This window comes from Eleginops maclovinus, chromosome 22 (assembly GCF_036324505.1).
Source record: "Eleginops maclovinus isolate JMC-PN-2008 ecotype Puerto Natales chromosome 22, JC_Emac_rtc_rv5, whole genome shotgun sequence".
NCBI lineage: Eukaryota > Metazoa > Chordata > Actinopteri > Perciformes > Eleginopidae > Eleginops > Eleginops maclovinus.
The window spans coordinates 11,884,678-11,899,254 of NC_086370.1; the positions used below are offsets into that span (position 1 = coordinate 11,884,678).

The following is a 14,577-nucleotide window of genomic DNA, read 5'->3' on the forward strand; positions in this document are numbered from 1 at the left end:
AAGTTCATAAGTAAAAGGAATAGTTTGAAAAAAAGGTAACTAGGTCAGACTGGAGAAATATACTTCATGGGGCTTTGCTCTATTTGGGTTATTCTCATTTCTGTACAGTCTCACTCCAGCTGTCGATAGCTCCAATTACTTTGTTCCACATTAGCAGTGGAAACGTCTTTGTAGTATTTACCAAAGGTCAGCTTATTAATAAAGCAGGTTTCCTTTTAGTGGACTGCTTCAAATTCTGAGACAACCTTTTAGAAATGTTAAGAAAAGTTGTTGTCCTTGCTCAATCCATTTCTAAGGTATTGTTTTTCGTCTTTATGACATATTTCATTGGTGACTTTTTAAATTCAGTTATTCAAGTTTTGTATGTCTTGATTGCAAATGGCTTTGTTTATGCTACCTCTGTCTGTTGTGATGGTGGTGATGCTTGTGTGGTTTGGATATTGTATCTCACTGAGTACTGAGATTGTTTCTTCAGAAATGAAGGGTAAGATAATCAAAGACACATAAGGAGTGATTCTCTACGATCTGAAATGTAAGTAAACATCACTTAAAAATGACGAGAGAGAATAAAAGTATGTGTTGTAAAAAAGAGTTATACAGCATTCAAGAGAAAAGAGGGAAGAATCCTTACATTGTTGTTAAACTGTCCTTATTTTGTGTGAGCCTTTATTAGATGTGACTCACACTTTATGAATTGAAAAATTGGTTAAGGTTGTAACTTTGAGCTGTGGGGGACATGATGGTGGAGAAATAGACATTTAAGAGCCAGATCCATCAAATAAAACCAGGGAGTTTGCTTTGAGTAATCCTAAACCAGGTGTTCTTGTCTCAGGCAAATGTTTATACACACTTGAGATCCAATGTTAGCTGAATCAGCTAACAGTCAAATAGTTGCCGTAGGCCATCATCTTCTTTCGTGTTATGTGAGTTTACTGTATGCTGGCGGAAATTACCAAAATATCAAATGTAAAAACAGAAAGAGAGAATCTGGTGGTTGATGGGGCATTTGTGCATCAAAGTATTCTCAGATCACATGAGACTGAAAAAGAATACCAAACAAACTGAAGTGTTAGTAATCTGACATAGAAAATGTGTGTTTGTGGTTGAAAAAATGCAATCAGTTTATGGTGAGTAAGGTTTCCTGTTGTTTAAAAAATGTGTTTGTTTCTTTGAAAATATCCTTGAGCAACTCAGTGAACCCCTCCCCCCCTGTCCCAAAAACACTGCTGCACCCTGACATATCTGGTCAATTTCTAAATGCAAACATGTGTGTTCTTTTGAGTACTCTTTATTTCAACGTAGGGATCAAAATGAAATAAGACCTGTTTAATAATGGTTTTAGTTTCAGTCTTTTTATTAAGTGAGAAGTTTAGTTCCGTCAAATATTTGAGTCCTCATCTGTAATTCATGTGTTGACTCTGACTGCTGACACAAGCAGTTTTCTCTTAAAGTTCACATGTCCGATCATCCCAACTGGGAAGATGAACAATGAGTGAATCTGGCTTTCTAGCTCAGCGCTACTCTTGTCTCTGTATGTCAGCATGTATCATTGCTGTTTACAGGCAGGCAAAATGTGCAGCTGGCGTCCCACTAGACCTTTGTACTGTATCTTTTCATTTGTGTCCATTTGGCATTTGAAAAGCTATCCACACTTCTTTTTTTTTGTATTTAATCCCTTCGTTTCCTCTTTCCCTGACCCCAGAGAGCAAAACGCTCTCTTCTTACTGTAGTGGCCAGACAGCAAATACAGAGCTGGACCTTCCTGTGTGCTCCAGAATGTTGCATTAGAGTGAGATACAGACCAAGCTGAGACAGCCTCTCTGAAATCATCTGGCCTGTGTTCAGCACAGCTGGAAAGAACAGCAAGTGAGGATATAAAGACTTTGGGTTAGGGTTAGGGTTTTTTGGAAGAGGCATTTTAAAGTATCAACATGTTTTACATTTAGTAAACAGCATTCTTTCATTTGGTCATGGTTGGGTGGATGATTAGTGTTAGTTAGTGATGTTTTATTCCCTGAATACCCAAAACACAATGTGTCTAGCCTGTGCAGTTGAATGCATTTACAGATATGCACATATACAGTTGGTATGACCAAAAACAAAAATGAAATGCGTCATAGTTTGCCTCTTATAACCAGAAATTGTTTGATATAAGTTTTTTGATTGAACACAATGCAAAGAGAGATTTGATAAATCACTAGTCTCTGGTACTGTATATGGTATAATAACTCTGTACGAAACAGAATACTAGCATACTGTATGAGAGTGGTAGTTATCATCTTGTATAATTCTTTTATCATACAGATTCATGATGAAACAAACAGATCCACAAAAGGCAAAACTAAATGTTTTAAGTGACTGAGATATTGACAGGCCTACTACTCCAACACTTTCACAATAAACTAATAGTGTGTTCTGTGATTGTCAGCCTTAATACTCTTTCACTTTTCTTTGTATAATGTGTGTTTCCTGAGAAAGAAATTCCATACGCAGCTTATGGAGCAAATGGAATGCTGTGAGTCTGATCATATCTGTGTTTCTGTTCTGTAACATTGTCCAGAGCCTTAAAAATTAGATCTACCTCGACTGTCACAGACAAATGGATGAACAGGCAGGGAGCATAAGCTGGACAGGTATAAATGTACTGTTACTTCCATTATTTGGGTTGTTTTAATCAGTAAGTGTCAGTGGGATCGGGAAAAACCGAGGTTAATGCAATGAAGAAGAAACAGCTAAGCATATCTTTAATCTCTGTCTCTGATTTGAATTTGAATTTAGATTACAATTTTATGAGAAAAAAAATCTGTATTTCTTCCGTAAGTTACCTGGTCTTTCCTTTTGTTTCTAAATGTTGTAGACTCAGATAATTTCCCTTATTTTTAAAAGAGATATAGAGACATTTATTACGCACAAAAGGCTTGACAGCAACAGAAATAAAACAACACTTTCATGTTGTTTTATATAAAACTTATTTCCTTAATACTTTGAAGGCATACAGATCATTAAGACGTTAACAGGAACTCCCCAGTAGCAACTGTCTATACGTTTCTTTCCCAGACCGTTCATATACTTAACCGCTGACCCCGGTGACTGTCTGCTCTTTTTCCCATCTCATGCGAATTTTTCTTCCCCGTTCAGCTTGTACAGTACAGAACAATCTGGTATGTTGGCATTTGAGAGGTCTGCACTCAACTGATGAATGATATCCTTTTGGACGAAAAGCACATCACTCCTCATACCTTCAAAGCCTCGGCTATTGTTCATACCACTATCAGCAGATGAACACTTTGTTGTCCAGCATGCCAATATTTCACGCAACCCACGTTGCATTCTTAATCATGATCTTTTTGAATTCCTACTTTGAACTATTGATTTGTGTTATTTTTCTGTGGTATTTAGCCAGCACGCCTTACAATAACTTAGATTATGTAACATGTTCGACACGCCATGGAAATTCTGCAAATTCTCAGCCTGATTTAAGATCCCTGAGTTGCTAAAGAGTTTTGAATGAGTCTCTAATCGACTAAACAGAAAAAAACAAGAGGATCATAAAAAAAGTCCAGCTTTTCCATTTTGACTTTCTTTGAGATTATTAATAGTCAAATAAGAAAAAGAGAAAATAAACTTGGTTGTTTTGAAAAAACTATATCTCAAAGTTGGCAGGATTGCATGAGGACATCTGACAAATTCCAAATCAATCTTAAAACAGATACCAAAGAAAACTGTGTTTCCTAGAAGTGAGATGTTAAGGAAAGACAAATAAATCACTTGCAATGTTATGACCCAATGCTACATACAGTCAACCGGCGAGCAAGTAGTTGTGTCTTCTGACCCCATAGGTCTAAAAAACCCTCACTCCTCATCAGCTCGGCCTACTTCAGCCTCACTGAACAAAGGTTGAAGGTTGCAGAGATGGAATGTGTTGTTAATCCAAAGTTAAAATTGTAATTTTGGGAAAACATGTGATTTTGCCTCAACTCTGCATCACATATTTATGCAGATAAGTGTAATGCTCGTCGATTACAAAGCTTAATGGTTTTGGATTGCCATTGATGAGCTGTGGTTGCTAATGGAGCTGCTCTCTGACCCTCTAAAGTTGAGCTAATTTAGCAGCCCAGGGGCAGGACGCTGGCAGCCTGGCTATTGTTGATTAGAGCACAAAGTCATGGAGTAAGATGACTTGCTCATAATAGAAGAGCTAGTGAAATGAGCTGTTAAACTGTTTGTTTTGTGGGAGGGCCCCAAACAGTTTTATACGCTGAAAAAAGTACAACATGTGCTTTCATAGGTGTGATGTGTTTTTGGTTACTTGGCTGCCTTTTTTGCAGAAATCCTCTCGTCTTTTGGCTTCAATCTCACATGTTCAAATCCTATGTGTGTCTTTAGGATGGTGGCTGCAGTGATTCCCCGTCAGAGCAAGATTAATTCTACCCCAGTGTAGTCCATTGTTTGTTTGAGTCATCCTCAGACCACAGCCATTTCCCAGCACAGGCATCTGGCTTGCTGGTAAAAAGATAATTTCTTCTGCATAAAACAGCTTTAGTAGATGGGGAAAAAATGTTGGACTGTTGAGTACGAAATGTGGATTTTATCACAGTTTGGCAAATATTTGTTTTATCCAAGATTCCTGCTTTTAATATTCTTTAAATAGATACTCGGACTTGACCACCACCGTAAAATCTCTAATATTACATAAATTACATTGACACTTCAAAACAGACCTTGACCTTCACCCGATCATTTATTTTCCTTATTTTTTCATTATGAGGAATTTGTTACATTTTGGAGGTAGGATTAATAATCTTGGTTTAAGGTTGTATGAAATATATTTAAAAAGGTTAATCACATTGCCTGGTCTTACATGTCATGCTTGAAGGGTTAAAGGGGCCGTATTATGCAGATTTTCAGGTTTCATATTTGTATTTTGTGCTTCTACTGTGACATGTGTGCTACATGCTTTAATTTTCAAAAAGGTATTTATTCTTCTGATAGTTTCTGAGCTGCAGCACTTTGTCTTCACCCTCTGTCTGAAACCTAGTCTACTCTGATTGGTTAGCTGGTCGACTCTGTTGTGATTGGCCAACCACTTATAGATGTCCCGCCCCTTAGCATATCAAGTGTTTGAGTGCTAGCTAATACAAGTACAAGTGATGTCATAATGTTACGGAAGTAAACAAAGGACTACAAACAAGGCGTTTCATGCAATATGGGAGTGTGTGAGAGAGAAACTCCTTCTGGTGGGAACTGTGGGATTTTAGCCTTTGCAGACCATTTGGATGCAGACAAAGCTATATAGCACCCTACAGGAAAGGGAAAACCCAATAACAGGAGGAGGAGGGCCGTGTTAAACACCTATTTTTGGATATGATTGTTCTATCATATTATGTTCTCTGAGCTACTGCAACTATGAGTGTTTCATGAGCTGAACCCCAAATGTATTGTTTCCTATTGCTATAGCTGCTGATTAGCTGTCAGAGTGTTGAGGTAATCCTCCTTTACCCTCATCTATTCTACTAGCTGATACAAACAGATGAGGTAATCCTCCTGTCTTGTTGAGTAATATAATGAAGAATTTATTATGTACATGTGTGCTTATCTGCGCTCTGCATCCGCATGTTGGTTAGAGTTGAATGTGTGAGTGTTTGTTTGAATTTGTGAGCAGAGTGTGGACTCATGTTACTTTTTTGATATGTGCCTCATTAATGTGTAAAGTTGACTCACCATTACTCGCACTGGCAGTAACCTCCAGTCCCACTGCTAATTAAACAAAATTATAGAACAAAGATCAGGCCAGGAAGCTTTATGTTTTTTCCCGATATGTGGCAGGTATGGAAAATCAATAATTTCTACCAGGCACAGCGTCTGGACCTTAACCTCAGAGGTGCTACTCTACTTTAAGGAAGCAGGTGTGCTGCAATGCAACCTCGTCCTCTTAATGGAGTCGTAAAAAAATAGTAATATATGACACAGTTCCTGGGAAATATCCTAAACAGTAAAAGCTGAACGTGATTTTTTTTTTCTCTCTGTCTCTCCTAGCTGCTAACCGGGACCATGGATGGAAAGCTGAGATTGTTTCAGTCCAGCAGTGCAGCCCGGTTGTCTCTTGACACCAGTGCTGTGCATATGGCGTCCCCAAAATGACTGTGTAATGACGGCTGGCAGCTGCCTAGTCTATGCAGCTTTCATTGAAGCAGTTCCAGTCCCCTGGGTTTTAGTGGGAGTGGAAGGAATATGTGTTTTGTTTTTAGTTTAATTGAGAATGCAAAGAGGAACAATAGGTTGTTCTTTTTCTAGTTTTATTTGCCTGTTGTGTTTTTCCACTGCTGTGTTCAGAAACTGTGAAACGGAACCACCAATTGTAGCTCATCCTTGTAAAATGTCCATATCAATGGTTTTACTGAATATCACATGATTGTTACAAGATATAATATGTTCTCAATTACAGAGAAAAACTAAGCTCTGTAAACATTTAGTTTCAGCAGCTATTTCCCATCCGTCTCTTCACATTCAGGGTGACCAAGTATCAGGTTGTTTTAGTTCAGTGCGTGCAACAGATTTCATTCTATATAACTGGATGAGCGCACCACTTAGCAGATCAGCATATAGAGCTATGACATCAACTGGGTGCAACCTCTTAGGCTGCCAACAACACAGATGCTACTACTGTTCATACTGACACACCCGTCTGTTGTTTGAGCTGTACATTTACTCTTCACCGTTGCAAAACAAAATGTCGGCTCGGCTACAAATGACATTTACTATTCAACTATTATTGGGCAAAATAAATTGAATACGTTTTTTTGGTTTTTTTTAAGTATATATTGTTTGTAATTTTTATATAAAGTATAAATAAACCCTTGCATCATTGATACATGTCTGTGGAAATTATTAGGGTCTGAGACCAGAGGCCGTCGAAGACCCTATTGAAATTGGTCGTTCGCGTGACTGCAACTCGTGATGATTGATATTTGTATGATCGATTTAGTCGCTCGCGCAACATATGTGAAAACTCATGAAAATTTGCCAGCGCGTCAGCGCTGGTGAAAATAGACGTCTGAAATTGGTTTCGGAACTTTCCGATAAAAATTGCGTAGGCCACGCCCACTTCCGTTTTTAACGTTAACTCCCCCTACTCTAACTTTCTCGGAAACAAACGAAAATCGCTACGCATATCCAGGGTCCGGAGACGAACAAAAAAGCCTCTTGGGCCTGTATGAAAAAACGTACAGGAAGTCGGCCATTTTGAATTTGGCGTCGGAAAAACGCGATTTATCGCACTTGAACGAACTCCTCCGAGGGGCCTTGTCCGATCGGCTCGAAAATCGTCGGGTAGCGTCTTGAGACATGGGCGACAAAACGATATCACGAAATCTTAACTTTTTTTTGCACGGCGTAGCCGTTATTTAGCGCCAAAGTTTGCGTTCGTACGATTTTCGGCGACCCCTCGCCATGGAACACGATGATGTCATAACTCCAACTGACATGCTCAGAAAGTCACCAAACGCCACATGATGGTTAACACTGCTGTACGTCTCTACGTCAAAATTTACGTTACAAAATGTGGCGTTGCCGTGGCAACGCATCCCTCACCATAAAACACGATGTCGCTGTAACTCCAATGGACACGATCCGATCGACCTCCAATCTTCGCCTGTGTGTCGCTGGTCCATGCCTCAACAGCTCTAAGCAGGATCTGCGAAATCGCACCAGACTGCAGACCTGACCAGCTCTATATTAATTATGGGATGTCATCGTATGCCGTTGCCATGGCAACACGTTTTTCTCTTAACTCTAGTTAACATGCTCCAAATGACCTAAAACGTAACATGTTTGATATTGATGCAGCCCTGAACACACCTAGGAGTATTATGGGATGTCATCATATGCCGTTGCCATGGCGACAGATAAAACACCTGCGCGACACATGTCGACGTTGTGACAACATCCTGCCAGCGTCTCAGACCCGCTCATCGCTGCTTGCAGCTTTAATTTCTTTTATTTTTGTTTTCTACACTGTTTAAGGTGTTCCTCAAGGTTCTACTTAAGGACTCTTTGCATTTTTGATTTTATTTATGATCTCCTGAAGATTCTATTTTAAGTTATAATCATACTAGTATATATATTACAATGAATTTATTACAGTGATGCCTTACTCATTACATCATCAATATAGGTTGTATCTCCAGAAAGTAAACAAAGTTATAGCGCAGAAAGATGGTGGGTACAGCTTTGCTTGTGAGTGTATGTTTTTGAACCTTCTTTAGGTTTAATATTAAGTGTTTACCTTCTCAGTTTCAGAAGTATAACCCCATGGTTAATAAGAAATTCATACAGCCTGGGAAAATGTCCGTGGCATTCACTTTGTTATCTTTAACGTTTAGGGATTGGGGCACGATTTTCACTTTTCCAAGCCCAGAAAAACTACTCCAACTATTTCCTAGTATGCTGCCATTGATGCTACCGACATGTTCTAAACCTCAGCTGTCTTGAGAGAGGCTAAAGGAAAACTCTACCTTTCTGCAATGGAATGACATTTCAAGCGTCACTCATCCCCAGTCCATTAGGAAAAGATATTGAATTTGATGCATTATGTGACGCTGATGCTGATGATGGAAAGATAAAGCCACTGATAGTCCGCCTTTTCTTAACTCCTTCAGACAGAGGCAAGCTTTCAGAACTCTGCTCATCTCTGCCTTGTCCACTGTCCAAAATTCTGCATTTGATTTATTTCTTTTTTTAGACTGTTTGCTTTAATTATTACCAAACCAGAATGCCTGAAAGGATTGTTCTCTGTGCACCACCAGCCTCAGCTCAGTCACATTATATATAGCTTTTGAAGTTCAGCTGCCAGGTTTCCTATCACAAAAACTGATGTTATACATTAAAGAAAACAGGACTGAAGCTGCATTGGATTTATGGGGTGATAGCTATCTTTGGTCATACACAACATAATGCATGTATGTTTCTGAAAGGTTCTTTTATGCCACAAAGACAGGTATTTGCTGGCGAGTGTGACTCTGACCTGTCATGGTTAGCTTTAGTGTTCCTTCAAGCAGAAGAGACTTTCTTCTGGAACAAAACATAATAAATTGTCTAAGGATTGAATTTATGTAGCCGTGTTCTTTCTCCATTTTAATGTGCTGGAATGTGTGTGTGGGTGTGTGTATCATGGAGTGAGTATCTTCTTCTCTTGGATGAATTGACCTGCTAGGCTACACTCAGATTCAGTGATAATATTTTTGCAAACAAATGTGATATATCAGAGTTTGTGCACATTTTTTGTCTGTGTGAGGTCACATTTGGTGCACTCCCTGCATTGATCTCACCAGTTAAGAATGATGTGTTTATACTTGCAAATAATAGGATTTTAAAGGAAAGCCACACCCGTACGTAATAATGCAATCCGGTCCAAAGTTTGATCTCTCACAATTTGTCATTTAATCTGACAGGGAGAAGAACTGAGCGTGCGTCCAGAGAACTAGGACATTTTGAAAATCCCAAACAGAGCAGAGTGGTAGTGTGGGGAACATACAGAGCAGAACTCATTTTGCATCACACAATCATCCAAAAACTAAGATATAGTCTGCGTATGTCTCTCACATTGCCTGTAGAGTGTTATTTTTTGTGGTTCACTGACTCTCTGACCTGTAGCTCAGAGCTCTGAATGCTTCACTTTCCCTAATGACTAATTTATACTGTATAAAGAAACCCAAGATATACATCACAAGGCATGTGCATTTTAATGATCCCCCAAAGATGAGATCCTGATGATCTCTGCTTTTTTGTTTTCATGAACTCGGTGCAACTCATAGTCAAGGGAGAGGAATATTTGTGCACATGTCGAAAAACTGCAGTCAGAAAGCTGTGACTCATGCAAGTGTTACGCAAAGCTTTTCTAAATACCACATAATGAACATGTGAATTATTTAAAAGAACAAAGTAGACAGATTGATGGATATCAAAGTGATGATCTTTGACAAGAGAATGTTTTATTGCTATTTTTTCAATGACTGGTAGAACATTACAGTTTAGCTTATAGGCGCCTTACTTGATGAGAGCTTTCACATGCTGTGCTAAACACCTGGTGTGAACTAATGCAGGGACCAGACTATATGACATCAGCGCTATAATGGAAGGACGTAGAGCTTCAGCAACCAACATTTGCAACAATTGCTGCTGGAGTGTTTTATTGTGGAAGTCAACAGAGGCAACATCTGGGACACCTCACAACATCTCAGCAGTTGTTATGACTAGTGTGGGATTGTTTTTTGCTTTCTCTTTGACATGTTCCGTAAGGTTGGCACGCATAAGTATACACTAAAGAGGCAAATTAGATATAATGTCGTTAATCCTGCCAGGTAATTTGTGTTCCTTATTGATCACTAAATTGTGTACTATTTCAGATGATAATATTCTTATTTTTTTTCCAATTAGGGCATTTTGACAAAAACAAAAATGAAAATGTTGCAAAAAGAAGCAACATTTGAGAGGAGGAAAAGTAATACATTTATTCATTTTCTTAGTAATACTATACATAATACTCTGATAGGGTTTGTTGGGCAGAATAAAACTTCGATTTTGAAAATAAATCAAAAGAAAAAAGATACACTATCACTGTAGCACAATTAGCTGTGCAAAAACAGCAGATAGTTATTCTTAAATTATTTGATGTTTCGTTGCTATACATTAATAAAATGTTTCATTCTGCATGTGACACAATTTCCTTTTTACCCTACACGTGTTCATGTTCCTGTTCATATACTAGTCGACTTGTGTTTTTCCTTAAGTGGTCCACGAATTACAGAGTCATATTTCTGGCTTAAATGATACAGCACATGTCCCAGTGTTCACTTAATCTTACGATATTTTGTTCTGCCTATAGTATACAAGGTAACAGTAATGGTTGATCATGTATGGTAAAGTGTTGTTGTAAATACTGGTGACAAAGCCGGATGGCGCCACAAATTAAGAGTTAGACAGGATTTCAAAGTCTTACTTGACTGTTCTGGGCCTCTGTGTGCAGACAACAACGGAAATACAGATTAGCAGCAGTTGGTGTCATCCAGGGTACAAGGCATAAACATTGAGTGCTTAACACTTAGATAAATCAAAATAAGACCCTCATAGAGTGAGCAGGGGAAAATGGGGAAACCGGGAACGCGTAACACAAGGTGCCAAAAGAGCAGGAGTGTGGGCCAGAAACCCTGTAGAGTTTTTGAAATCCACCCGAATAGAAAGTCTTTCAACAACAATGTTGATCTTTAAGAGAGGAAAAAACATATCAATCAGTTTTTCAATAATTCCTGATTCTATTTTTCTAGAGCAAAACCCATCCAAGCCATATTTAAACAAATAATACATAATGAGATATTTTGCAGCATAGCAGGTTATTCCAAGTTTTTATGTAAGTCATAGAACCACTTTGCTAAGTGCACAGTCCTTCTCCAGAGTCTTCATAAGACAGACAGTTCGTCAGCTCCATTAAGCCAAAGTTGTAAGATGAGATGATATTTTGTCATCTAAGTATAAACCATCAAGTATCTGCACATTTCTCAGGTTCATTAACGCTCCCCCTCACCCTTAGCTTTATCCCTGCACTGACACAAAGATAACGTTTCGACATCAGCCTCTGCCATTAGCAGATTCCTTTGTTTTTATGACTGAATTTGTTTCCTCAAAGAGGCAATTTTATGTTTTCCTCTCTAATCATGTTTTACCATCCTGGAGAATTAACAGCACATGTGGCCGAGCCTCACTTAAGTGAATGATGTTATTGCTATACATGTTTTTGTGTTTGGCTTATTCATTTTACTTCTGTAATAAACATTTTTAGCAAAACATTTTGGAAAAATGTAAAAGAGTGATGAAAAACATCAAGGTTGGCAGCATAAAAGCCCAAATATATCATCTGTTGTTACTCTTTACTTTACTTGTACCTAGTTTTCAGGTTGTTTGGTTGCTAACCATCCATGGCTCTCACCCGCCTGATAAGCTTACATTTGAGTGATAAATTCAGGTTGCTACATTACATTTTCATACCCTCGAATGACCTTCAACTAGCAGCACGGAAAATATCCCAAAAAATGGTTTGCTTCACTGCTTCATTGCAGGGAGGTAGAAAAAAGTTATTTATACACCATGGCTCCATCACACCCATTATCCGCGAGTGCTTAAAACTTAGTGTACAGATGCAGGGTGCCAGCTACAACACCTGCAGTTAATAATAAGCAGGAAATTCTCCTCTGGAACATTTGGTATTCTTCAACATATCATTACTGCTAACTGCACCTATCCTCAGTGTGTTTTAAATAAATGTGCTCTTGTGTCAAATGTGCCATGCATTCTCTTCTCATCCCACAATATGTACAACCCAGGTGCTGATGACCAGTGCCTGATGTACTGATTTTTTTCAGTAGAGACTATATGGCTTGTAGATTAATAAGTACCCATGGTTATAATGTATCTTACATGTAGAAGGTCAACCGACTTTATGTATAGAGGTAAAACAAGTTAAAAATACATTCATAAACCTAAAGCCAGAATATTAAATGTAATCTATTGGCCTCAGAGTGGAGGCATGTTGATATATGGTTTCTGCATAATGCAGAGAGGAGATCTGCTTCAGCAATTCTCATTCTACACCTCAGGGGAAACTGTGTTTGTTTCTGCACAAAAAAAGCCAAGCTTCTGTCACAGTTTACTAACATATGTGATATTTAAATGTGATTTTCCCATCGAGCAAGAGGCCAAGATATGTGTATTGTGTGACTCCCAAAATATTGAAACCAGTCATAATGGACTTGATCGGTCTTAGGAAGGATTCAGCATTATTCTGAAACAGCTGCAGCTGTCTGGGCGACTTTTTTGAGAGACCTTTAAAGACAGCATTACATTAGCTACTGACAACAGATTTTCACAACCAATTCATCAAAAGCACCAGCTTCGTCAGTGCCCCTGTGCTGGAAACTATGAAACGTAGGTACCCTCTCAACCCTGTTGCTGTGTTAGAAGTGAAAACGGGTTGCTGCTGAACGTTTACTAATTATTGATATATTTTTAAGATGCTGTTATGCGGATATTGAACTAATCTGTGTCCATTGAAATGTATCTCCAAAGAGTCCAAAAGGTATCCACCAGGGCTTTTTCAGATGTAATTTATTGAAAACATATTTAATCAATGAATTTTCCAAGAGTGCTTTTATGGGATTTATGGTCAGCTCATGATACCAATATAAAAATATGTGTGTCATCTGCATAGTGGTGGTGAGATAGCGGGTTGATGGTTTTAAGATTGCTCGGTTTCAATGTTTCTGGTATCTTGTGTTATGTTTTTTCATTGTTTTGAATCATTTTTTCTCTTGTCCTTTTCGGTGAAAGAACATGGGTGAGGCAGAAAGTAATATAGATTAGAGGTGAATATGTTTTCCCCGACTTGGTAAGACAAACGAGACCAGCCTTAATAAGATGCCTGCGGTTTAGATTGTCTGAATGGAGGGCTAATCCAATTTAAAGCCAGGTGTTTGGAGCTGACAGTACTTCATCTTTCAACTGCCCTTGAGATAGACGGCTGATAAAGTTGTTTTCAAGGAGTCTTAAAATATAAACTCTTGCTTTAGGACTTGTGATTGTTGCTTCACAATGTTATTGGCCTCTACATGTTAATACAGTATGATGGTTTTCAGTTGGGTGTGTGTGAACATGTGGGATTATTTCTTTTGTATCAGATTCTTTGGAAAGCAGCTTAATTACAGTTCTTAATGCTCATGCTTTTGTACATCTTTAACAACAACTCATCCTCAGGTATGATGGCAATGTCATACTAAAGGAAGAGGTCAATGAGGCTCTCTGCCTGGATGTTAGTGCAGGTTAGCTTTTGGCATAACAAATCTCAGGTCACTGGTTTTTCCTTTTGGTTAGATAGATAGAATCGGAGGATGAAACCCTCTTTATTAGTCACATGCATGCACACAGCAGAGCACACACAGTGAAATTAGTCCTCTGCATTTAACCCATCCTAGTACTAGGAGCAGTGGGCAGCTATCGTGCAGCGCCCGGGGAGCAATGGGGAGGGGGGATTGGAGGTGTCCGGTGCCTTGCTCAAGGGCACCACAGCAGGGCCTAGGAGGTGAACTGGGACCTCTCCAAGTAGCAGTCCACTTTCCAAGTCTGTTCGGGGACTTGAACCGGCGACCCTACGATTCCCAGTCCAAGCCCCTACTGACTGAGCCACTGCTGGACTAAGCTTTCACCAAGAGTGGTAAAGTGGTTTATTTCCTTATATTCGTTTTACCTCAATATCAAATTACACCTGGTGGATTTGGTTTCAAGCGCAGCAATGCTCTGACAAAGTCTGTCGAACTTGAGAGCAAGCATCTGTAGCTAACTAACAAGTATCATCAGCATTAACTAATGACAACAATAAATAAATAAATAAAGCTTCAAAAGAATTTATACTCAATGCTAGGGTACATAACTAGTACTTTTGTTAAAAGTAGATACTCATTAAACAGGCAAATGGATCCCTGTGTTTTATTAGTATAAACGGTATCATATTATTGGATTTGTGTTACTGATACA

The 14,577-nt window shown here is 38.7% G+C and overlaps 1 protein-coding gene across 1 annotated transcript in view; it reads left to right on the forward strand.

The window, feature by feature from the left end:
• wdr27 (WD repeat domain 27) overlaps window positions 1-6,772 on the forward strand; it is a 38,882-nt gene extending 32,110 nt beyond the window's left edge. The window contains exon 24 of the mRNA XM_063875197.1: window positions 6,037-6,772. Within this exon, the coding sequence (XP_063731267.1) occupies window positions 6,037-6,141 (105 nt within the window). The 3' untranslated portion in view covers window positions 6,142-6,772. The remainder of the gene's footprint in view (window positions 1-6,036) is intronic.
• Window positions 6,773-14,577: the final 7,805 nt, after the last annotated feature.